Source organism: Myotis daubentonii, chromosome 18 (assembly GCF_963259705.1).
Source record: "Myotis daubentonii chromosome 18, mMyoDau2.1, whole genome shotgun sequence".
Lineage (NCBI taxonomy): Eukaryota > Metazoa > Chordata > Mammalia > Chiroptera > Vespertilionidae > Myotis > Myotis daubentonii.
In genome coordinates, this window is record NC_081857.1 from 10,369,683 (window position 1) to 10,394,393 (window position 24,711).

Here is a 24,711-nt window from a genome sequence, read left to right on the forward strand (position 1 = left end):
CCCAACACCCCAAAGCCGGGTTCAGCTGTCTCCGCCTTTCCCCTGCCTGGTTCCTGCCGCCAGCCCGCCCGCCTGCCCTGCCTCTCCCGGGCCCTTCTCCCTGCCCAGGGGCAGGGAGTGGAAGGCGAGGAGCAGCGGGGCCATGGCCTGGAAAGCCCCAGCTCATGGGAGGTGACAAACAGGAAAGGGTTAAAGGGCTGGGCCGGTGCCTTTGATGGAGGCTGAGGCTCGCAGCACTGAGGGGTGCCTCTCATCCGCCCCCCCACTCTTTCCGGTGCAGCGCTGCAGACAGAGAGCACAACACATACTTGCCAGGGAGCGTCTCTGCCTGATCCCGGCAGCTGGGCTCCGAGCACAGGTAGGTGCCCAGGCCACAGGGGGGATGCACTTGGCCACGGGGAGCCCCAAGGAGGAGGAGCGGGGGCTGGGGGGGAGGGGAGGGGGGAGGGGAAGCGGCTGGCTCCCGGCTCCACCACTCGCCCTCCTGTATCCAACCACCACGGAAGGAGGGGCCCTTCCTGGCACCAGGGGCTGTGCCAGGACTGCACACCCCCAGGCCCCCAGCTGAATCCTCGTGCAGGGCGGGGGGTGGGGGGGGTGACACCTGACCAGCTCTTTCCCCTGAGCTATTAATGTCTTCAGGGAGCCCTTCGTACCTCAGTTACTTCTGCAAAATGCAAACACGAATGCATTTGTTGAACGAGAAATTGACCACTGAGCTCATGAAGTGGCCTCTGGCTCAAGGAATTGACATTTTCAAATTTTTCCTTAAAAAAAAATGGCAGAGAGACGGCTCAAAGCCCAGGTCCCAGAGGGTGACAGCGGGTTGAGAAACCTGTGAGTCAGAAGAAGCCTGTCTAGTCCGGCTTCATCTGAGGCCCTTCTCCCAGTCGTGCGCAGCGACCTGCCGGCACTGCTGCTCAGGGGCCGGAGTCGAGCTCCTGAGGCTGCACTCGAACCCATTGCTTTAGAGCAGTGGTTCTCAACCTTCTGGCCCTTTAAATACAGTTCCTCATGTTGTGGTGACCTCCAACCATAAAATTATTTTCGTTGCTACTTCATCACTGTAATGTTGCTACTATTATGAATTTTAATGTAAATATCTGATATGCAGGATGGTCTTAGGCGACCCCTGTGAAAGGGTCCTTCGACCGCCAAAGGGGTCGCGACCCACAGGTTGAGAACTGCTGCTTTAGAGGAACTGGCTTTTGGAGAGAAGAGGATGGAAGCAAAGATGGGGAACAAAGTTAGGGTTTCAGATCCTCCCCAGGGCTCCTGATGATCTCCTGCCTCCTCCACCCCCCACCCCACACACATGCACACACACACATGCGTGCCCGCACACACGCAGGCCTACACACATGCACATGCCCTCTCACGCACACACCCACTCTGCAGCTGGTCCTCTTGACCCGGCCCTGCTGGCCGCCTGGAGCCGCCAGCCGTTAGCTCACAGCCGCAGGAAGTGTGGACTCAGGCGAGTGGGCGGGGAGGGGCTCCGGGCTCATGTTGCAATCCTGGAGATTTCTGGTGATGTGGTTGCCACTGCCTGACCTGGGGCCCTTCCTTCTAGCACATTTCTGCTTCCTGGGACAGTCCCAGGCCTGGATGCCAAAGCCCAGAATTCTCAGTCCCTGGGAGAGGTGACAGAGAAAAGGGTTTGTCTCTGCAGAATGGCGGTTTGGGAAGGGGGTGTGGGGAGAGGGGACAGGTGGAATGCCCTGGGGTGGGACGGGCTTGGGCTGTGGCTGAGGGCCTGGTGGCTGTGCTTGCTTTTGGAGAAGTGACTTCACCTCTCTGTGCTGCATACTTCCCCTGCCCCCTCGCCTCTGGGAACGGAGCCCTTCATGGGGTGATCTCGGGCTCAGCTACCGGCCAGGCCCCCGTGTCCATCCCAGGTCAGTGATGGAATCCCGGACTCTCGAATGTTCTTCTAGGCAGAAGGTGGCCGGCAGCCGAGGGCAGGAGATGCAGAGCACAGCCAATTACCTGTGGCACACGGACGACCTGCTGGGCCAGGGGGCCACTGCCAGTGTGTACAAGGCTCGGAACAAGGTAGGGCCCAGCCCTGGCCACCGCGGCCCGCTCTGGCCCCGCCAACCCCCGTGGGCAGCCAGGCGGTGTGTGGCTGGGCACACTCTGGGGTCAGGGACACTGGGGGTTTGAGCAGAAGTGTGGGAGCTGCGGAGGGCTCCTCGGCCTGGTCCCTCCGTTAGGCGGTCTGGAACTGGGGCGAGTGATGAGAACACAAAGCTGACACCAGGGAGATGACAGCAAATGTAGGAACCGCAGGGTGTCCGGTGTGCTGAGCCCCTGTCACCTCTCAGTACTGGATGGCTGGGTACCCTCTGAGCGGGGGAAGGAGCTGGGGGGAGCCCCTCCCCATCCGGGCTGTCTTGGCTCATGTCTGGTGTTAGGCTGCCAGACGAGGCTGAAGGAGGAGGCTTGGGGTGAGGGTGCTCCCCAGACAATGGACTGTCCCCAGCCGGAGCCCCTAGCAGCCCGCTCTGTCCCGCTGGCAGAAATCTGGGGAGCTGGTTGCTGTGAAGGTCTTCAACGCCGCCAGCTACCTGCGGCCCCGCGAGGTGCAGGTGAGGGAGTTTGAGGTCCTGCGGAAGCTGAATCACCAGAACATCGTCAAGCTCTTCGCGGTGGAGGAGACGGTGGGTGCAGTGCCCGGGCAGAGGACGGTCTTGGCTTTGACCTAAACAGGCTGGGAAGAGTCGGGTCACACACTAATAGAGACTTGGTCACGTGCTCACCAGCAGGGCAGCCAGAGCAGCAACGTGTAGATTCAAGTACATAATGTGGGAGTGGCACAGGGGAAAGTAAGGATAGGAAGTAGGATGTAACCAAAGAGGGCTTCCTGGAAGAGGCGGCCTGGGACTCAGGTGTGTGAGATCAGCGTGAGGCTGAGGAGGGACAGCCAGGCCCGAAGCCGGGACCTGGAGAAGGGCTTTGGCTATAGGCTGAGTCACCTCCTCTTGAGGGGACAGGTTGCACCCTCCTCGCCAGGCCTCCTCTGTCCCACCTGCAGGGGGCCAGCCGGCAGAAGGTGCTGGTGATGGAGTACTGCTCCAGCGGGAGCCTGCTGACCGTGCTGGAGAGCCCTGAGAATGCCTTCGGGCTGCCCGAGGATGAGTTCCTGGTGGTGCTGCGCTGTGTGGGTGAGCCCCTCCCTGACCCCACCGGGGCCCCCGCCCACCTCTGAGCAGCCACAGGGCTGGCCCGCAGCGAAGGCAGAGGCCCAGCGGGGCGCCGCGCATCTGGAACAAGAATCCAAACGCAGAAGAACATTCAGAACCCAAGAGGCCTTCCATTCAGACCTGGGACAGGCCATGATAAGTGGGCAGGGCCCAGGGTCTGACTCCTGCTGATCAGCAGTTTAAAACTCCAGCTGAAAAATCAAATGGAAAGCAGGTTGCCCACCAGTATTCCTAACAGCATTATTCACACTAGCCACCAGGGGAAAGCAACGCCAATATCACAGGTAGATGCATGGCCTACACGTACAATGGGATGCTATACCGCCTTAAAAAGGAATAACATTCTGACCCAGTGCGGATGGGCCTGGCGGACGTTACGCCAAGTAAAATAAACCCGACACACAAATACTTACGTGAGGGACCGAGAGTAATCAAATCCCCAGAGACGGACAGTGGACCAGGGGGCCGGGGAAGAGGGTGGAGAGCGATTACTTGATAGGTAGAGTGTCTGGTTGGGAGGTTGACAAAGTTCTGGAGACGGATGGTGGTGATGGTTGCACAACAAGGTGAATGGACTTAATGCCACTGAGCTGTATCCTTAAAATAGGTAAAACTGCACATTTTGTTAGGCGTACTTAACATGTTTTAAATAAAAAAATTAAAAATAACCAAATAGAGCAGGCGGCCTGCCATTTTCAGGCGGCCAGCGCCTCCATCTCTGATGGTTGCTTAGTAACGCCTCACGGACCCTCCACAGCCAGGTCCTCGGGACCCCCCTCCTGTGCCCTGTGCCCATCTCTGCTCTGCGGCTTGGCCGGAGGCCGGTCAGCCGTGGGAGCTATCTGGGCCCCAGGGCAGCCTCCCCTCCAAGACTAGCCCCAGGCGCCGGCCTGTCCCAGCCGGACCACCGCAGCCCTCTGTCCGCAGTGGCCGGCATGAACCACCTGCGGGAGCACGGCGTCGTCCACCGCGACATCAAGCCCGGCAACATCATGCGCCTCCTCGGGGAGGAGGGGCAGAGCATCTACAAGTTGACGGACTTCGGGGCCGCCCGCGAGCTGGACGACGACGAGCACTTCGTCTCGGTCTACGGGACGGAGGAGTACCTGGTGAGCGGGAGCTGGGCCCCGCGGCCCCGCTGAGGGCCACCCCTGCCGCTGGCGGCCCTCACCTTCTGAGGGCCTCTGTCCTCTCCCCTGCATCCAGCGGGGACAGGTCTCACCCTCTGCACCCCAACCGGAAGGACGCACTCTGTTCTCTAAGGAAAAGGCGCTGCTGCAGCCTTCCCGGCCTCCCTGCCCGGCCTCACTCCCTGGCCTCACTCCCTGGCCTCTCTGCCCAGCCTCCCTCCCCACGCCCCCTCACCCCCCCCCACCCCCCCCCCGCTTCCCTGCCCCGGCCTCCCTGCCTGGCCTCCATGCCCCAACCTCCTTTCCCGGCCTCCCTTGTGCAGTGAGCTGCTTGATCTGATCCTCCTGGAGGAAGGGACACCATGGTCACCACCTCTCCCGGGGCACAGGGAGGGCAAATAAACACGGTCTGGACAGGCCAGCTCCATGCCAACGTCTGAGATGACGAAGGGGTGGATTCTGATGGTCTGTGGCCACCAGGAGGCAGTGGAAGGGGGTCTGCTGGGCGGGCACAGGCCCCGCGCCCTCTCCCTCCACGGCCGCCCTCTGGTTCTCCGGCAGCACCCCGACATGTACGAGCGGGCCGTGCTTCGCAAGCCCCAGCAGAAGTCGTTCGGGGTGACCGTGGATCTCTGGAGCATCGGGGTGACCCTGTACCACGCAGCCACCGGCAGCCTGCCCTTCATCCCCTTTGGGGGGCCGCGGCGCAACAAGGAGATCATGTACGGTGGGCCGCGGGCAGGGTCCAGGGCCTGGCCTCCCTCCCTGGCCCTGCCATGTCCCCGCTTCTGCCTCTGACTCTGTGGTTCTCCTCTGGCCACCCGACCCGGCTCCTCTCACATCCTTGCCTGTCAACACCTGGCTGACGGGGACCGGCCAGACCCCTTATCTGAGCTCAGTGCCTCCCTTTAGCCCCCCACTGGCTGCTCATCTCACCTCAACCGGGGCTCCAGGGACACTGTCAGGGCAAGACCAGCATCCAGGTCCCAGGCCCTCCCCGGCCCAGCTGTCTGATGCAGAAGTAGCTGGAGACAGTGCCGCTCCCACTGCGTGCGTGGCCCAGAGCAGAGAGATTTAAGGCTGACGCACGGGCAGGTCCATGCACCCGCCCTCCACTCGGTCAGCCGTGTGGGGGCTGCTGAGATTAGGAAAAGGGCACGGATGGTGCTGTCGGGCGGGTTGGACATTGAAGGAAAGAGGACAGTGACGCGGAGGAGGAGGACATCGGGCCAAGCACAGCGCAGGCGGAGGTGTGGAGGCAGGCCCGCTGTGGACGCGCGTCAGGGGACAGAGGGGCTGGACAGTGGGGGCAGCAGGGCTGGACTGGGGAGCACCGAGGCCAGGTGCTCTGGTTGGCTGAGAGCCAGGACTCTCAAATGCCATTGTCAGGCTGCCTTGGAGTAGCTGGGGGGCTTGCACCAGGGCTCTGAGCCCTCCATGCTGAGTTTGTCATCCTCTGACGCGTGATGGTCTGGGGGTCCCACTGACCCGGTCCTACCTCACTTACCCAGGTACCGGATCACCACGGAGAAGCCGTCCGGGGCCATTGCAGGCACCCAGAGGCAGGAGAACGGGCCCCTGGAGTGGAGCTACGCCCTCCCCATCACCTGCCAGCTGTCCATGTGAGGGTCAGACACAGACGCGTCTGGGTGGGGCGTCCTCTTGGCGGAGGCCGGTCCCGGCAGGGCCCCTGGCACCTGCCCACCACCTTCCCTTTCTGGCCTCAGTCTTTCCATCCGGAAGCTGGACAGTCCTCCCAGCCCTTCCTCCCCATCCCAACCCTCTGTCACCACCTGGGTCCTGGCTCTCAGGACGTCCTCCTGGGATGCCCCTGTCACCTACTCAAGGAGGACAAGGCTGGGCTCCCGGCCCTGACGGCCCCATGTCCCGGGGGCAGGGGCCTGCAGAGCCAGCTGGTGCCCGTCCTGGCCAACATCCTGGAGGTGGAGCCGGCCAAGTGCTGGGGCTTCGACCAGTTCTTCGCGGAGACCAGCGACATCCTGCAGCGCGTCATCGTCCACGTGTTCTCGCTGCCCCAGGCCGTCCTGCACCACGTCTACGTCCACGCCCACAACACGTGAGTGGGCGCCATGCCGGAGGGAGGCCCAGGACCTTCTCTGTCCGAGGCGGCGTTCTGGGGAGTGTTTCCATGTGGGTGCTCCTGGGTCCCATCTCAAACCCCACTGTCAGGCTGCCTTGGCGTAGATGGGGGACTTCGTTTGCGAAAGTCCTAGTTCCACCGAGTTAACGGGAACCAGGCCTCCTCGCAGCTGCTCCCGACTCAGCGCACGCCCACGCGGGTTGGTGCGCGTTATGATCCCTGGGTGGGGTGCCTGCCGTGTGGTTCCCAGATGGGTGGCTGGAGAGTTTTGTGGAACCGGGTGCGTTTTAGTGGGAAGAGGTGCCAAGGCAGAGGCCGGCTATGAGGCTCCTGAGTTCTGCTTCCACTCCCTCCATCCACTGAAACGCACGAGCTCTCCCCTGGTCTCGCCACCGCTGATAAGAAAGAAAAGTCACCCGGTCCCCTCCTCCGAGAAGCTGCGCCCTTCGCATGGATGCAGTCTTAGCTGGGGCGTGGGTCCCCCTGCTGACACTTCCTCTCCTTACTGTCCCCCTCCCCCTGGCGTGCCCAGGATAGCCATCTTCCTGGAGGCCGTGTACGAGCAGACCAGCGTGGCCCCCCAGAACCAGGAGTACCTATTTGAGGGTCACCTCTGTGTCCTCGAGCCCAGCCTCTCAGCACAGCACATCGCCCACACGACCGCAAGGAGCCCCCTGACGCTGTGTAGCGTGGCCACTGAGACCCCCAAGGGCCTGGCCTTTAAGGACCGTGAGTAGAGCCACACCGGCTGGACCTTGTCTCCTCCCCCCTCTCTCCTCCAAGAGGCAGGATGTGGATCCGTTTCCTTGGGGGCCCACAGGGCGCCCCCAATTCTGGGTTCTAATTTTTCATATGCCCTTGAAATGCCGTGTCCCTCAGGCTGGTGGCCCGACGTTCCCGGGCTCCAGTGCCCGCAGAGCTGTGAGGCTCCCGTGGAAACAGGGAGACCTGGCTTCCATGTGCTCCCCCCAGTCTCCGCCGCTGGTGGGGAAGCTTCAGAGGGTCTGGATTGGAGGAAGCTGGACCCCCAGGTGCTGGAGAGGGAACGTGGTCAGAGGCCCAGAGCTTTGTCCTCCAAGTCCTAGCAGAAATAGCACTTCTTCTTCTCTGAACAAGTCCGATGTCCTCCTCCTACTCGGGTCTCCGAGGCCGGGAAGGGGAATTAACCTTGAAACTCCCCAGGAACGAGGGTGGTTTGGGCCCATTTTCTGGCTCAGATGGGGGCCTTGGGCACGAGGCTGCAGTTTACCAAAGTGAGCACAAGGGGGCAGTGAGGGCCTGCAATCGTAAAGACACGCATTAAAGGGCCTCTAAGGCTGGAGAGGTGGGGCTCTGGGGGTTGGAAAGCTGGGTGGTGAGGGGTGAGTGTGAGCCACAAGGGCGCCCTCAGGCGGGGTCTTTGCTTGCAGCTGCTCTGGACATCACCAAGTTTGTGCCCAAAGTGGACCTGCAGGCAGATTACAACACGGCCAAGGTTAGGGGTGGCCCCAGGGGGCAGGGGGCGGGGTTCACACAGGGGTAGGGGGTGCGGAGTCTGACTCTGCCCACCGGTGTTTTCAGGGTGTGTTAGGTGCCGGCTACCAGGCCCTGCGGCTGGCACGGGCCCTGTGGGCCGGGCAGGAGCTGATGCTGCGGGGGCTGCACTGGTTCGTGTGAGTACCCGGGCTGGCGCAGAGGGCAAGGCGGGCGAGCGGGTCGGCCCGGCAGCCCGGCTCTCCACGCGGCGCTGGGGCCACGGCTGCGGGCACGTGCCCCGGCCCCTGGGAGAAGGCAGCTCTGACGCCGGCTCCCCTCCCTCGGCAGGGAGACGCTCCAGGCCACCTGCCGGCGGACACTGGAGGTCCTGCGGATGGCCCTCCTCTTCCTCAGCAGCAGCCTGGGCACCGAGAGGTGGGTGTCCTGCCCGGGGCGGTGGCCGCAGCAGGCCCGAGGCCAGCTGAGACCCTCGGCCCTTCTCTCTGTCTGCTCCTCACCCCAATATTTCCCACAATGTCCTTCCTCTCCCCTGACCGGAGCCCCCCCTCCCCCGCCTGGCTGGAATACTGAGGGCACTGCCATCCTGCCCCTCAGCCCCACAACCCACCCCGGATGATGGCTCGTATCACCCCCACCTCACACCTCACGCCTCACGCCTCAGGGGGAACGGGCCCAGAGGGGCACTGCCTCTCCAGGTCCCCAGGCAGCCCCCCTGCCCCAGGAAGGGCCCTCTGTCCTCCAGACCCCCATCTCTCGCCCGCACCAGGCCCCGAGCAGGACTCTGGGAGACACAGCCACCTGTGGTCTCACCTCCATGCTCCTCTCCAGCCTCTTCCTGTCTCAAACCGCCTTGCCCTGCCCAGCCCTCGGAACGCCATGCCCTCTACCCCTCTGACTGGGCTGTTTAGAGGTGACGGGTGGAGAAAGGGAGAAACGGGGGAGGAGGAAACAAACGCAGGCTGTGGAGAGAAGCAGGAAGACCCGAGGGCATTCCTGGAAAGTGGGCACAGCCCTCAGATCCTGGAAGGCATGGGCCATGGGGCAGGTGGGGATGGGGCTCCGCAGCCCAGGGAGCTGCCGGTGGCCTGAGCCTTGCCCACTGGGAGGAGACGTGGGGATAGAGGAGCAGGGGCAGTGCCAAGCATGCCCGGTGCCCCCCCCCCTTATGCCCGAGCCCACGTCCGCAGGAAGGCCCGGGAGTTTCCCAGCAGCGGCTGACTCACTGCAGCCTGGCCTGCCTCCCGGCCTTGGCAGTGGCAGTGCTGATGATGGAGCAGATGGGGCGGTGGCAGTGTGGGAGGACAGGGCTGGAGTCCCTGGCATGGCTGAGCCCCCCTCAAACAGCGACAGGGAAGAGGGCAGTGCTCTGGCCAGGGCACAGCAGGGGGTCCCGGGACAGCTGTGGTGCCATGCACGCAGAGGGGCCCAGGAGGAGGGCAGGATGGTTGGGTAAAGGGAAGCTGGAGATGGGCACAGGCAACCGCAGAGGTCTTCCTGGAAGAGGTGAGGCTTTTCAGGCCATAATGAGAGCGAATACCTCCATTTGGAAGGTCCTGTGCCGAGACAGAGAGGGGGGATGTTTGGGGGTTTGGGGGGACTTGCGGGGGTGGGGGGAGCTGGTAAGGGTCCCACTGTTATGATGAGAATACCCCAGAGTGAAGTTGGAGTAGGGAGAAGGGTCGGGGAAGGGAGGGGAGAACACATGGGGGTCCTGGAGGGTCCAGTTGGCAGGTTAAACCCCAATAAAATGGCCTATGGGTCTGCTGCGGGTTCTTGAATGGAAAGGAATGTGTAGAGGAAGCTTTTGACGCATTTGCCTGCCCACTTGCTCTGGACCCAGGAGTAAAGGGATTGGGGTGGGGGTGGGTGGGGCGGGCTGCGCAACAGGGTGGGGACAGCCTGGTTTCTTTCCTGTGAAAGAATCCGTGTGATGTGACTTCGGCCCCACACAGATGGCCATGCCTGAATCGTTCATCGGTCACTTTAAAAGTGATACTCTCACCGGGGCAGCACGACGCTAGGATTCCAAGTCCTGGCACATGCCTGGCTGGTAGTCTATAAAATACAGCTTTTCCCTTGTCAATAAACTATTGGTTGTCAGGAAACACAGAATCTACTGCGAGCATGTCAAACTCGCGGGCCGCATGCCTCGTTTACGTGGCCCGCGTTAGCCTTTGCGTTTGACATGCTTGGGCTACTGGGCAGAAACCGGACTCTTCTCCTTTAGTTACAAATTTTCCAAGTAAGAAGGTCTCGAACAGCTGCCTTGCATGTGGCCTCGTGAATATTCGTAGATTCAGCTTATTCCGATCCGCCTCAATCTTTACTCATTGCAGGGCTCAGCCATGTGGGTGACTAGGAGCCTCTTCAAGCTGGTTCCCCTGCCCCAACCACAAGACTCCCCCGATACCCCACAAGCCAGCGTGCTGTCCCAGGGGTGCCATACCCCAAATGCACCCCTCTCTGTCCTTCCCTCGAGGTTCAGCCACATGGCCGGGATGCCCGAGGTCCAGGAGCTGAAGAGGGCGGCGGAGCTGAGGTCGCAGCTGCGGACTGTGAGTGAGGGCAGGGGGCGGGGTGGGGGGGTGAGGGGGGGTGCGTCAGGAGCAGAGCAGGGGCAGAGGTCCAGCCCGGCTCCCCGCGGAGCCCTGAGCTGAGCCCTCTTTGCCTTCAGTTGGCCGAGGTCCTCTCCATCTTCTCCCACAACGTCACGGAGAAGCAGACGAGCCTGAGCAGCCTGAGCTCGGAGCTGGCGAAGAGCCGGGATCAGGTACATGAGGACAGAAGGTCTGTGGGATTTCCCTTCTTGGGGGGGCGGGGGCGGGGCGCGCCGCTCCGGCAGCCGGTTCGGCGTCAGCCTGCTTTCTCCCTGGCCTTGGCAATGATGCCCGGCATGGGATCATGGTGGGGATCTGGGGATAAGCGAGACCCCGCCCTGGGACTAGCCGGAGGGAGAAAAGGATCTGGGGGTTTAGAGAGAGAATTCAAAGTCGTAGCAGGGGCAACAGTTCTAAGTAAGAGACGAATTTGGTTCCCTCCCCGTTCGGAGCCCTTGCTTTGCATCAGCCCCCGGGACAGGCCCTCCTACTCCTCTCGTTTCACCCTCAAGGCAGCGGCACTGCCGTTATGCCCTCAGGGAAGCTACTGTGCCCTGAGTCCCGGCCAGTGACAAGTGACCACGTAGGGCATCGGGCCGGGGCCCCCCACCTCCAAGGCCTAGTTCCTGGGGTTCACCGGGGAGTTACAGCTTTTACAGCCTCAGCCCCCCTTGTAACAGACGCAAGGTGTCCACTCACTGTGGCCTGGCAGTGTCCCGCCCTGACCGGGGCGTCCTCCGGCCCCTGCCCGGACCTTAGCCCCACGTCCTTAACTCTGGATGTGAGACGCGCTGGGACCTGCGGGTCCCGTTGTTAGGTGTCTGGGCTGCGGGACTGACCGGAACCGACACGGGCTCTCTCTGCTCGTTTACCCCACGCGGAGCGGACGGTCCCGGGTCCTCTGGAGGGGACTGTGTTCCACGAGGGAGTGTCCCCCGTGCCGTGTGCGTGGGGGTCGCCTTTCTAAGATCCCAGGGCACATCCGGCCCAGCCTTTCGGAGGAAGAGCGAGCTGAGGTCTTGTCCACCCGCTGTCCTTGGGAGGGCAGGCGCCGGGGACCCGGAAAGCCCTGGGGACGAGCTTGGTGCCGCCCGGATCCGGCTCCAGAAATAGCTGGGCCGGGGTCACGAGAGGAGCTGCGGGGAGGAAGTGGGGCTACACAGGCCTGAGGGTGAGGAAGGCCCCCCCAACACCCCCCCCCCCAACATCTCAAACAGAGTGTTTGTCCAGCCTGGAAAGGGGAAGGGGAGCTCATAATGACCTTGAACTGCAGGCCCAGGAAGTCACCTCCCTCGTTCCCTGGCCTCCAGGCAGGACCGAGAACATGGGGTCATGACTGTGTGAAAGGAGAGTTGTTGGCTGTGGTACTAGTTCCCTCCGTGTGCCAGGAGGCACCCCCTCTGCCCTTCCCAGGCCACCAGAGGTGTCTGCTCCGCTCCCACCGGCCACTGCCAGACGCTCCACTTCAGGGTCCAGGACCCCTTCCAGTCTCCTCTCAAACCTTCCCATGTAGCCAGCGCCACTCGCCCGTCTGTCCTGCTGGGCTGTTTCTCGCTCTCACCTTATTCAACACCGTGTGTGTGTGTGTGTGTGTGTGTGTGTGTGTGTGTGTGTGTGTGTGTGTGTAAGAGAGAGAGAGGGACAGAGAGAAGGAGAGAGAGAATAAACAGAGAACGACAGCTGGCTGGTTGGCCTCAAGGTGCCTCAGAAAGCTTAGAGACCAGAGAGTCACCCCCACTCGCGGATCGCCCCCCAAAACCGTGACATGAAGGCTCCTCTGCAGGCAGACAGCTCCTGCCTCGTCCCCCCACCATCGCAGCCCCTCCCTCCCCCGGTGCTCTGTGCTGTGTGACTCTTCCATCACCTGGTCCCTGTCTCCTGCCCACAGCATCCAGCAGATTCAGTGCTGCCTGGACAAGATGTACCTCATCTACAAGCAGTTCAGGAAGGCCCGGATGAGGCCAGGTGAGCCGAGGGGAGAGCCACGCACTCCTCTTGCGCGGACTCCTGCTCCCCCTCCCTCTCCCTCCTTCCGGCCAGGTACCCAGCCCTTGTTTGATTCTTTCCGGGGCTGCTGCTGGGGGCTCACTGGCCATGCAGAGCCCGGGTGCGGCCGGTCCAAGGCGGGGGCCCTGGGCCCCTGGCCTCCAGCTGCCTGCAGACCAGCAAGAGGAGGAAGCCTTTACACCTGAGCCTGTTGCCAGGTGGGGTGGGAGGCTTGGGTGACACGAACGGGCTTCACAGTGGCTGGCATCTGGCTGCCATCAAAGAGGTGGCCCTTGACAGAGAACCCGCACCTTTGCCGGGCACCTTAGAGTTCAAGGCGTGTTTCCCTATCTGCTGTGTCTGTGGGCCACTAAGATAGTCGGGTTTTCCAGAAACGGGCAGACCCAGAGAAATGCCACTCAGAGCCACTGGGCCAGGCGCTCTGCCTGCATCTCTAAGAAGCCTTCCGAAGACCCTCGGACAGGGTAGCTCACTGAGGCTCAGTGGTCAGGCTGTTTGCCCCAGGGGACGCCATCTTGGAGCAGGGGAGGGTCCAACCCAGGACAGTGGGGCAGGGACTGGAGGGAGCAGGGGAGGCCACGAGGCTGAGGAGCTGACCCCCAGGACCGGACCCTTCTCCCCGCACGGCCAGGCTTTTCCCACAGGGTGGCTCGCAGGTCTCGGGATTCGCTGCCAAGTCCTTGCCCTCCTGGGAGTACCTCAGAGCAGGTCCCACGGGCACGGCCTGCAGCCACGTATGGAGCCTAGAGTTCCCTAGTGTCCAACATTGAAAAGTAGAAGTAAAAGGGTGAGATTAATTTTAATAATATATCCTATCCAACCCAATCTATCCAAATTGTCACTTCAGCAAGTAACCAACAAGCAACATAAACATAATTCTGTCTATTCCTAGAAGTGGGATCACTGGGTCAAATGGCAGTTCCGTATTTAATTTTTTGAGGAATCCCCATGCTGTTCCCCACAGTAGCTGCACCAGTCTGCATTCCCACCAGCAGTGCATGAGGGTTCCCTTTTCTCCACATCCTCGCCAGCACTTGTTTGTTGATGTACTGATGGTAGCCATTCTGACAGGCAGGAGGTGATATCTCACTGTGTTTTAACTAGAGGCCCGATGCACGGAATTTGGGCAAGAGTAGGCCCTCCTTCCCCCGGCGCCGGCACTGGCTTCCCTCTGGCACCCGGGACCCGGGCTTCCCTCGCAGCCTGGCTTCATTCGGAAGGTCGTCCAGAAGGACGCTCAGAAGGACGCCGGTCTAATTAGCATATTACGCTCTTATTAGTATAGATTTGCATCTCTCTGGTGATTAGTGACGGTGAGATTTCCCACATGTCTATGGTCATCTGCGTGTCCTATTTGGAGAAGCGTCTCTTCAGGCTCTGCTCATTTTTTAATTGGATTGTTTGGTGTGTGTGTGTGTTTTGTATTGAGTAGCATGAATTCTTTCTAAATTTTGGGCATTAACCCCTTATTGGATTTATCACTGGAGAACATGCTCTCCCATTCACTAGGCTGTCGTTTCATTTTGTTGATGGTTTCCTTTGCTGTGCAAAAACCTTTTAGTTGGATGGAGTCCCACTTGTTTATTTTTTGTTGTTGTTTTTCTTGCCTGAGTAGATAGATAAAAAAAAAATATATTGTTAAGAGAGATGTCAAAGGTTTTGTTTTCTTTTAGGAGTTTTACGGCTTTGCATCTTACATCTACATCTTTAATCCATTTTGAGTTTAGTCTTGTATATGGTGTAAGAAGGTGCTCTAGTTGCATTTTTCTTGCACGTTTCTGTCCAATTTCCCAGCACTATTTCTTCAATAGACTATCTTTCACCACCATTGTCTGTTCCTGCCTCCTTCGTCATATATCAATTGACCCTATAGGCTTGGGTTTCCTTCTGGGCTCTCTACTCTGTGCCACTGATCTGTCTCCCTGCTCCTATGCCAGCACCACAAGGTCCAGCTGCTTTTAATCACCTTACTTTGCAGCCTCAACAAGAGTTTAATTTTTATGGTCTTCAAGAGCCCTTTATTCAAATTGGAAAAGAAGCAGGAAAAATGCCTCTTGGGGTGTTGGAAGAGGCCATTCTGACAAATGCTCAGAGTGAACACCAGGGCACTCTCACTGCCCTCACACCCATGCCGTGTGTGCCTTGTGGCAGACGCCGAAACGGACTGGGTGAGGTGCAACCACTTGCTTACAGCGCCCTGCCAATAGGAGGCAGGCCTGGGACATGTAGCTTGGACTTCACAGGGGCCCAGCTGGCTATGAACAGTGCCCGGAAGGGAATTCTCTACTAGGGGTGTGGAGGGGGGGTCAGCAAGGTAACCTCTGCCGCGTTTCCTCTCCAAGACGCTAATGACCCGAGGCCCATTCCCTCGAGGCCCACGAGGGGGCAGCATCTCCCCAGTGAGAGAGCATCAGGAGGTGCCCAGGAAGTGAAAACTTCATCGCCCTTCTGGCAAAAGTGTCTGGGCAAGGAAGTGGGGTACAGGGCGGGGGGGGGGGCGGTGCTGGCTTATCCAGCTCCGCTGCAGAGCCCAGCTGGCTCTCCTGCAGCTTGAATATTCGGGATGAGGCCAACAGCCTGTAGGCATCCGTCACCCTGGGACGGGTGTTGGCCGAGGGCCGGGGCTGACCACAAGGCCGATTCCACCCACCACTCCCCCTGAGGTGTTCGCCTGCCCCAGGTCCACTCCTTCCTTGTCGTGGTGCAATGTCCTGGGTGCTCGGTTCACTCCTGTCCTTCCTGGCTCAGTGGGCTGGGAGCCCCAGGGAGCAGGGTTCAAGCCAGGCTGACTGCATCTTTGTGGGTGTCCCCCCAACCCTGGGGCCTTCCATGTTGCTGACGTAACAGGTGGCATCATTTCTGCTGTTTCCTCCAGGGCTGGGCTACAACGAGGAGCAGATCCACAAGCTGGACAAGTGAGTGGCCGGCCCCTTGGCAGGAGGGGCACAGGAGGGTGGGTGTCACCCGGGCAGAGGGATTCTCTGTGCCTGACGAGAAGTGGTGAGGGGCCCGGTCACAGGCGAGGCCTAGCAGGAGGCGGGTGGTGTGACGGTATCTGGGCGGGCCGTCTGGAGCCAGGACAGGGGACAGTGGCTGAGCTGGAGGGAGGCTCCTCAGAGGCGGCCCCAGGAAGCTGGACTTACTTCTGAAGACGGCTCGGCTCCTAGGGTTTCTTTCCCTGTCCCCTCGCTGGTTTGCCCCTGCCGCTCTGGCCTCTGCCTGAGCTTCCCTTTGGGTGTCCTTCTGCCCTTCCATTTCCTGGGCCTTCTCATGCCCCGGGGGGCCCCTGATTTAATGCTTATTTGGCGACTCGCTCCCCCAGTTCTATACCCACCCTGACCCCCGACACCTGCACACACACTTTCTAGTCATCTCACCTTCCCTCTGGGGCTGAGCTGAGAGTCTGTGTCCCTCTGTTGTCCTGTGCTGGGTGCCAGCCCCTCTGGTCACCATGACCCCCCCGTGTGGGCATCATCTCCTCCTTCCTGGAGAGCCAGCCCTGCTGTGGCCGGGGGGGGGGGGGGGGGGGGCTGGGCGCTTAGGAGGTGGAGACCCAGGCACGCTAGGCTCGTGCTCAGGCGGCTCTGACTGCTTAGCTCGGTGCCTCGGTTTCCCTGTTCTTTCCAGGGTGAATTTTAGCCATTTAGCCAAGCGGCTCCTGCAGGTGTTCCAGGAGGAGTGTGTGCAGAAGTACCGGGCGTCGCTGGTCACGCACGGCGAGCGCATGAGGTAACCATCTGGCCTCCTGAGCTCGTGGACCCCAGGCCCTTCCAGGCTCGGAAGTCCTGGGCTCGGCCGACCCTGGCTGAGAAGGGGGTGGTAGTAAAGGGACAAAGGCAAAGAGATGGGTAGTTTTGTGGTCCTGGGTGGCTAGGCAGTCGCTGGGCGATTTCTACGCATTAGCTTATTTAATCCCACAGTATCTTCCCTATACAGCAGTGGTTCTCAACCTTGGCTGCACATTAGAATCATCTGGGAATCTTTTTAAAATCCCGATTTCTGGGCCTCATCCTCCGGAAATTCTGTTTCTTTGTTACTCATGTTGTGGCCTCACCCCATCACAAAGAAACAGAATTTCCAGAGGATGGGGCCCAGAAATCAGGATTTTAAAAAGATTCCCAGGTGATTCTAATGTGCAGCCAAGGTTGAGAACCACTGCTATACAGTAAGTACTATCAGGCTCAGAGAACAGTCTCTTCCTCAAATGCATACAGCTAGCAGGTAGCAGGCGCGGGACAGTACAGCGGTGTGACTGCCCCTAAACCCTGGGTTCTTCCCACGGTCCCAGGTGGCCATGCGGGAAGCCTTCCCTCTCTGGGGAGAGCACAGGTCCCCTGGGTGGGACCAGCGGCCGGGAAGCAGAGGCAGGCAGAGGCCCTTACGTAGAACCCCTGTCACAGGTGCTCCCTCTCAGACAGCCCCCCTCCTCCCCCACCTGCACCAACGCTGGCTCCTCCGGAGACGGGCAGGTTCCCAGGTGCGTCTGTTTGAGATCCACGGGACCTGTGGGCTGAGACTCAGGCGCCCACCCACTCTCACAGTAGAACACTAATGCCCAGCTCCCCGCCCCCGACTCTGGTTTCACTGGCCTGAAGTTGGCTTGGATGGCGGCAGCTTAAAAGCTCCTCAGGCGATTCTCATGTGTAGCCAGGGCTGAGCGTCAGTCAACCACTGGTGTAACCCCTCTGCACGTGATTTCCTTTTGGGGCAACGGATACAGTGTCCTTGCTCACTCCCTGCACTTATTGAAGCCGCAGAAGAGCCTTGACCTTGATTTTCTCTGGAATGGGAGCCTCAGGAATTCCCATAGGGAGCGTGGGCTGTCCGTCCTGAGCCACTCTGGAGCCGGGCCTGGCCGTGCGCTCCTCCTGCCCGGCCTGGGTGACCCTGCCCAGCGCACGGTGTTTGCAGCTCCCAGCTGGTTGCGACAGGACCCTCACCAGCCTGTCAGAGCATCAGCACTCTTACAGGGGGACAGGGGGACAGGGGACAGTTGAGGGTGCACCCAGAAGGGCAGAGGCAGTGGGGGAGGCACTGCCTGGACCCGTGGACATTCCGTGGCTGTGCAGTGGCCCAAACAACAGCTGGGTGTGGCCCGTAAGAGCCGGCAAGCCTGGCTCTGATTCTCAATCTGCTCTCTCCAGGGTGGTGCACGAGGCCAGGAGCCACCTGCGCCTGGTCGCCTGCTCCGTGGCTGCCTATAGCACCGAAGCCCAGAAGGTGCAGGAGGGCCTCAGCAAGGTGCGGGAGCTTCAGGGCGGGGTGGGGGTGGGGGGCTGCCCAGCCAACCTGGCACTCTGGGGGCATTCAGGCCATTCCCCTGTCTCTGGGCGGAGCTGCCCTGGACCAAGCCCAAGCATGTTGGGATGGGTGGGAGGTCCGACCCCAAAGTCGCCCTGAGGTGGGGATGGAGAAAGCGGAAGGCACTTCCTAGGATCCAGACTGAAGGTCACGGCAAGGGCAGAGCCTCCAGAACGCTGGGACACCTTCCTCACCCTCCTCCTGTCTGGGAGGCTGCGGGCCACTCCTGAGAGGGGCCGTGTGACCTCTCCTTGACCTTCTCATCTGTGTTCTGCAAAGAGCCCAGCACAGGCAGCTGGAGAAGCCGCCTGCTTTGACAAAAGGAACAGAGAGGGCGCCTTCTTCTAGGAAAGGCAGCGTGGCCCCTCCCCTCCCCGCAAGTGGCTGCCTCCTCCCCCTCTCTGCAGCTCCTGGTGCAGGTGTCACTAGGGCAGTGGTTCTCAACCTTCTGGCCCTTTAAATACAGTTCCTCCTGTTGTGACCCAACCATAACATTATTTTCGTTGCTACTTCATATCTGTCACGTTGCTACTGTTATGCATCGTCATGTAAATAGCTGATATGCAGGATGGTCTTAGGCGACCCCTGTGAAAGGGTCGTTCGACCGCCAAAGGGGTCGCGACCCACAGGTTGAGAACCGCTGCACTAGGGGGTAGTTAGACACAGGGAGAACCTGGCAGTCAGGATCATGACATCCACGCGGACAGGGAGGGTGGCCGCACTCACAGGTTGGGAAGGAGGGCTCGCCTGAAGGGCTCAGCTTTTGGTTGCTCTGGGGATGTGGGCTGGGGCCCTTTTGTTACCCTTTTCCGGCCTTTCCCCAGCACTGCCCTCCCCACAGGTGAGCTGGCTTTTCCCTTCTGACTAGAGTGTGGTTCCCCTCAGATCCTCGACTGGCTGTCTCTCCAGCTCCTGCAGGACAGAGCAAAGGGGGCCCAGGTCCCCCCCACCCCCACGGCTCCTTATTCCAGTTCTGCACCCAAGGACCTGGGTCTCCAGCTAAAGGACCTGGGTTTCCAGTGAGTACTGAGGGATGTCCGTGTGTGTGTGTGTGTGTGTGTGTGTGTGTGTGTGTGTGTGTGTGTGTGTGTGTAAGGGGCGGATGAAAGTTAGGGCCCGAGGGTGTGTCGCACACCAGGCCTGGAAGGCAGGCTTTGTAAAGAGAGGCTTGGTGGCCGGCCTCCCAGGGAAGGGGTCGGTCAGGGCAACTTCGGCCTCAGGCACAGCGGCCGCTCTTGCCTCTGCCCTGGACAGCATGGAGGAGCTCTGTAAGGAGATGAAGCTGCTGGCCTCCGACCTCCAGGACAACAACTGCATCATCGAAAGGTAAGGAGCCCCGCGGTGCGTGGCGGGGGGGGGGGGGGGGGGCTGGGCCCTCCAGCGCCTGCACCTGCCCAGGCAGGTTTGGTGGCAGGTGCCGGAGCTCCGGCCTGTCCACAGCTGAGTCACCATCCTCACCAGGTGAAGGCTTCCGGGCTCCATGAGAGCCTTGAGAATACAGCGGATCAGAAAGGAACACTTCATCTCATTTTAAGCAATTGCGGGATATGCAAGGGAAGGCATTTGACCTGGATGCTAAGACCATTCTCGGTGCAGTCAGAGATGGGCCTGGGGCATGCGGATCCGTGGCTGTGAACGTGGGCTGTGCCTGTACTTCCCCCAGCCTCGGGGTGGCGCTGCCTCATCTCCGTGTCATGCTCCAGGAAACTGAGGCACGGAGCCTGGGGTCATGGCCCTGGGGGCAGGTGCTCACAGGCCGCCCAGGCTGCAGGCCCAGTGCTAGGCACTCTGCTTCGTGCCCTGAGCAGAACCCCCTCTTCAGGGGGAGGGGTGCTGCAGAGGGTGCTAGGGGTGCAGCAGGCTCAGATGTTTGGATTCTGTGCACCAGTAAAATCCACACACAAAAAAAACTTGGAGGGACCAACTTCTCATACAATGAAATCAACACATTTGAAGGGAAAACACCTCCCCATCGAGCAGCCCCGCTCTGTAAAGCACATTTTAGCACCAGAGGGAAGGCAGGACATCACCTCAGAAACGAGGATGGCCTTGTCCTGGAGGTCAAGGGGCTGACATACATATATACACACGCAGGGAAGGCGAGGACCCCGTCCGTCCTGCGTATGCCTGTTACCCCCCTCCCCCATCCCCCATCTGGGAGCCGGTGGCCTGGTGGGAAGACTCCGCAGAGATTCCAGCAGCATTTGACTCCTGACTCTGCTCCTTCCCAACTGCGTGGATGTGACCCTGGGAGGTCCGCTCAGCTCTGAGCTTCAGTTCCTGCCTCTGTAACATAGGAATAATGAGGCCCACCTCATGGTGTGGCCGTGGGGATTAAATAGGTGTGATCTGAAATGTGCTGGGGAGGGAGGACAGGGCACACAGAGGGAAGGCCTCACTAAATGGTAGGTGTTCCCCCCAGGCCACACCAGTCTGGGACGCTAGAGTTGGGCCAGGAGTCAGGGAGGCCAGGAGGCAGGGAAGCCAGAGGCAGGGAGTCAGGGAAGCCAGGAGGCTGGGAGGCCAGAGGCAGGGAGGCTGGGAGGCAGGGAGGCCAGGAGGCTGAGGGGCAGGGAAGCCAGGAGGCTGGGAGGCAGGGAGGCAGGGAAGCCAGGAGGCTGGGAGGCTGGGAGGCAGGAAAGCCAGGAGGCAGGGAGGCCAGGTGGCAGGGAAGCCAGAGGCAGGAAAGCCAGAGGCAGGGAGGCTGGGAGGCAGGGAAGCCAGGAGGCTGGGAGGCCAGGAGGCTGGAAGGCTGGGAGGCTGTCGCCAAGGGGAGAGCTGACAGCTCCTTGGAAAGCCTTTCCAACACAGCCGGATGGGCAGGAAGTTCTAAGTCCTGGGAGGCTGGGAGACTGGGAGGCAGGGAAGCCAGGAGGCAGGGAGGCCAGGAGGCTGGGAGGCCAGGAGGCTGGGAAGCCAGAGGCAGGGAGACTGGGAGGCCGGGAGGCTGGGAGGTAGGAAAGCCAGGAGGCAGGGAAGCCAGGAGGCAGGGAGGCCAGGAGGCAGGAAGGCCAGGAGGCCGGGAGGCCCAGAGGAGCTGGTGGTCATCTCCAGAGTCTCCGAGGCCCCTTGGGTTCAGGAGGCATCTCCCATGTCCCATTCCAGCAAGGGGAGGATCCATCCTCCTAAATGCCCGCCAAGGGGAGAGCCGACAGCTCCTTGGAACGCCTTTCCAACGCAGCCTAATGGGCAGGAAGTTCTAATTTTAGGGCTGACATAAATTATTCTTGCTGTGATATGCAGTCTATTTACAGATAAAATACTTTATCTTCGTGAACTTTCACTTTCTTATTCAGAGCTTTAGCCAGGAAGCCTAAAGAAGTCTTTTGAGTTCCTCTCCCTCCTAACCCGGCTGCACTGGGTTTACCAGGAGAGCTTCGAACAATCCAGAGGCCTGGGTCTTGCCCCAGAAGCTCTGGGCGTGGCCCAGGGTGGGGATTTTATAAGCTTCCCACGGACTCTCGTGTAGTCACGGCTGAGAACCTCAGAGTTCTCGGGGGACAGGAGAGCTGAGCCCGGAAAGCTTGGAGCTGCTGAACGCTGTTTGGCCTGGGGAGTGGTTCCCAGGCTCCTGCACTTGGGAGAAGCTAACCTGCGCCTTTCGTTGCAGGTTAAGTCGGGTCCAATCGGCCCCTGATGTCTGAGCTCCGTGGGTGCACAGGGCAGCCTGAAGCATTAGAATCATGGGACCCAACGCAGGACTGTCCCTGTCCCATCACCAGCCTACCTCCCTCCTGGCCGTCCGCTGGGAGATGCCACAGCATTACCTTCACTGCCTGTCTGCGGGCAGCACGCAGGCCCCGGGCACCACACAGCTGTCAGGACCCACCTGACACCCTACGTGGGCTCAGGCACAGCTCCTCCTTGGCCAGGCGCACGCTCCCCTGGCACCCACGGCTGAACATTGCGGGGGCCCCGGGAGAGAGGCTCTGACAGCCCCCCTCCCCGGTTTACAGGGCACTGCTCCTCAGGGAACAGAAGAGGAGGCCCCACGGGGGTTCCCCAGGGTGCTGGGCCACGCGGCCTAATCCCAGTCTTCCTTCCTCTTGTGGTGTTTCTTGTTTCTTGTTGAACATGTAGCCCTCTCCCCTCTCCTCTGATTCCTGAGGGTCACACACTCGGCCACAGGCATCGCAGAGTCTGACTTGCCTTCTGCTCTGGGTCTGGCTGAGCCTTAGGGTGAGAGAGTGGGGGGTGGGGGCGCCATGTCCAGGGACCTTCCCCTTCTCTCTCCCTCGGAGGCACCACCAGTTCTGGGATGTCAGCCAGCTGGTCAGGAATGGCCATGCGATTAGCACAGGCCTGTAAGCCCACAGCCCGAGGGGAGACAGGCCTGCGCCTTTAAGAAGTGCAATAAACGTGCCTTCCTTTCTGTTTCTGGGTGTCTCTCCCTGGCGGTGGGTGAGGCAAGGGGAGGCCACAGGTGCACCTGGCATCCCAGCAGGCACGTGGGGATCCGTGAGGAGAAGGACTGGGGCATGGAGGCAGGCCTGGTTACTTCCCGATTCCTGCCTTTCCCCTAAACGGGCCCTAATTTCAGGGAAAAGCCCAAGTAAGGTGGCCTCCCATCCCCCTCTTCTCCCTCCCCCTGTCTGCTGGGAAGCTGTATAAGGGGTCTGGAACTTGGGGAGGAAAAAAGGCCTTTTTTAAACCTCAAATCTACCATCTATGTGCCTCCCCCCCCCCCCCCCCACACACACACACACTGTTCAAAACCCAGGCTGTGCCCGAGATACTGAGTTGGAACATTGCTGTGGGTCGAATGGGGCCTTTCCCGTTTTGTCCAGAAGCTAGCATGGTGCCTGGGTGAGGCCTTCAGGCTTGTGCACATTCAGCCTTTCCCCTGAGAACCTCCAGGCTCCCTTAACCAGAGCTGGACTCCCCCCTGGCTTAGGAGGCTGGAGGGAGGGAGCACACGGGAAAGTAGCCCCAATAGGGGAGGGAAACAAACGAGAAGCCCCACTGTGTGCTTCGAAGCATCAAGATGACATTATGCTCGACCCCCGATAACCCCAGAAGTCCTTCCTGCCCAGCTTCCCGGAGCCCCGCATCGGGAGGGCAGCTGCCTGACCGCGGGCAGAAGTGGGGGAGGCTGGGGCCCCGCATCTGCCACCTCCATGCTGCTTCTCTATGGAGGGACCGGCACCTCCACAGACCCGGGGGAGGAGGGCTTCTGGGCTTTGCTCGCGTCAGGCTAAGTGGCTTCGTGTGTGCCATTTGGGCCTCCTGCCATGGGTCTTAAGCCCAGTGGGCTCAGGTTCTGAGGCTCCAGGACCCAGCTGCTCCCTCAGTGGCCCTGGGCCACCTCTGGTCGGCTCTGCCCGCAGGAGCTCCGGCCAGCACTCCCGGATCGTCACCCCCTGCAGGGAAGTCCCGCCGTGCGTTTTCCCGGCCGCTGCTTCTGGACCCCACATGCTTGGTGGGGCTCAGCACGAGCGCCAGGGGATCCCTGAAAGCCAAGCGCAGATTGTTGGAGGATGACACGCATGATCCAGGCTCCATGAGCTCATGAGCAGGGCCCAGCAGGGCACTCACTCTGAGGCTTCAGCTCATCCTGCGCAGGGCAGCGCAGGACACGGCGCCTCCACGTCTCAACTTCCCAGAGCTGCAATTCCACCTCCACGGGGAAGGGCGGGGGGACTGCACCAAGGCCCGTGACCAGAGGGACCCTGTAAGACCCCCAGGGACCTGAAGGCCTCTTAAACACCCCTCTCTAAGGCCTAACGTAACACTGAAGGTGCAGGGCCGCCCAGTTCCTCAGATGCACATGGAGGCCCACAGCTGCCAGGTGACAGGGCCGTGCCTGCCCAGGAGCTCACCTCCATGGAAGGCAGAGCTGGGAGCACAGCAGGGCACAGCTCACGGGCAGCATCACGCACGGTCTCCCTCCTGGCAGGGCGGGTGCTCAGTTCAGCCAGGACGGGGGGGGGGGGGGGGGGGGTCGGGAGAGGACCTGGAGCACTGACTCCAGGCTGGGGTCTGGCAGGGGAGGGGAGGGGAGGTGCCCAGCAATGGAGGCCTGAGCAGCACCAGCCTCCACGTGGGACTGGAAGGCGGCGAGAGGAAGGGGAGGAGCCGTGTCCTCACAGCCACGCTAAGGAACTCGGCTCTCCCTCGGGGCTCCGTGGACACAGGTTTTAGGGCAAGTCCCACTGGCATTTTAAAGGTATGACTCTGGGGTCTGTATGGTGCCTCTGTGGGGGTGGATCGAAACACCGTGCCTCAGTTTCCTCATGTGTAAAACCGAGATGATATCACTCACAGTTATGGGTAGAGATAAACTAGGTATTTCCACAAAGCGCCTGAAACACAATGTGGGTCTGGGCACACCCTCCCCAGCCCACCTCCCCTGGCTGGGAGGGAGGCCGCTGCAGGCCCGGGGGGAGGGGAAGCAGAAGCTGGTCTCAGAGAGCTGGGCAGGGGCTCGGCCAGCCACCCTCATCTGGGAGGAGTCCACGGGGCATTCAGATCCACGACCAGCAGATTCTGGAAACAGTCCGGCTCAGGTTAAAGGGGGGCCTGCCCACAGGTCTGGAGGGCCTGGTGCTGCAGGGCTGTGGTCTCTGCTTCTCCCTCCGAAGGGACCGTTTCCTCCTTATGGGCTGGTGACTCAAAACAGATTCTGGGACCCCATCCTCCTCCTGATTCCCATCGGTGAGGGTGAGCCTGCACTGGGCTTCCTTCCTCCTGCTGTGATGCGTACCCAGCTCAGGTCTGAGAGCCTGAGGTGTCCCCCAGAAGACGTGTGAATGAGCCAGCTCGGGCCATTGGCAGTGGGCGGCACACTGGACTAGCAGCACCCCCACCTGACAGCCAGGCAGGGAAGCCAGTCTCAGGGACAGGCTAGGCCTCCGCAAAGGCCTGGCCACTCTCCAAGTGGACTCACCATTTGC

General features: G+C 60.8%; 1 protein-coding gene across 8 annotated transcripts; it reads left to right on the forward strand.

Moving 5' to 3' along the window:
* The first annotated feature begins 280 nt into the window (after positions 1–280).
* IKBKE (inhibitor of nuclear factor kappa B kinase subunit epsilon) lies at positions 281–22,194 on the forward strand. Of its 8 annotated transcripts, none has more exons than XR_009449924.1 (22): positions 281–358; positions 1,574–1,643; positions 1,938–2,055; positions 2,523–2,663; positions 3,038–3,167; positions 4,134–4,315; positions 4,898–5,058; positions 5,848–5,958; positions 6,234–6,413; positions 6,970–7,166; positions 7,847–7,911; positions 7,998–8,089; positions 8,241–8,327; positions 10,393–10,468; positions 10,588–10,700; positions 12,399–12,475; positions 15,393–15,432; positions 16,145–16,246; positions 17,662–17,758; positions 18,704–18,837; positions 19,006–19,144; positions 21,429–22,194. XR_009449924.1 is itself a non-coding variant. In XM_059675310.1 (22 exons), exons 2-22 carry the CDS (start codon positions 1,609–1,611, stop codon positions 21,460–21,462), a joined length of 2,244 nt encoding a protein of 747 aa, XP_059531293.1. In that variant the 5' UTR covers positions 281–358; positions 1,574–1,608; the 3' UTR covers positions 21,463–22,194. The 8 variants fall into 8 exon arrangements, 6 of the variants coding, with proteins under 6 accessions (XP_059531293.1, XP_059531294.1, XP_059531297.1 ...); XM_059675310.1 differs by having other exon boundaries at positions 19,073–19,144; XM_059675311.1 differs by having other exon boundaries at positions 18,704–18,816; positions 19,073–19,144.
* The last annotated feature ends 2,517 nt before the right edge of the window (positions 22,195–24,711 follow it).

What these genes read in the sequence shown, in the direction of transcription:
- IKBKE (XM_059675310.1), top strand. Translation starts at nt 1,609, where the DNA reads ATGCCAAAGCCCAGAATTCTCAGTCCCTGGGAGAG. An exon ending in ATTCTCAGTCCCTGGGAGAG is followed by an intron (nt 1,644 to 1,937) that starts GTGACAGAGAAA and finishes ATGTTCTTCTAG; the next exon opens with GCAGAAGGTGGCCGGCAGCC. An exon ending in CGGCGCAACAAGGAGATCAT is followed by an intron (nt 5,059 to 5,847) that starts GTACGGTGGGCC and finishes TCACTTACCCAG; the next exon opens with GTACCGGATCACCACGGAGA.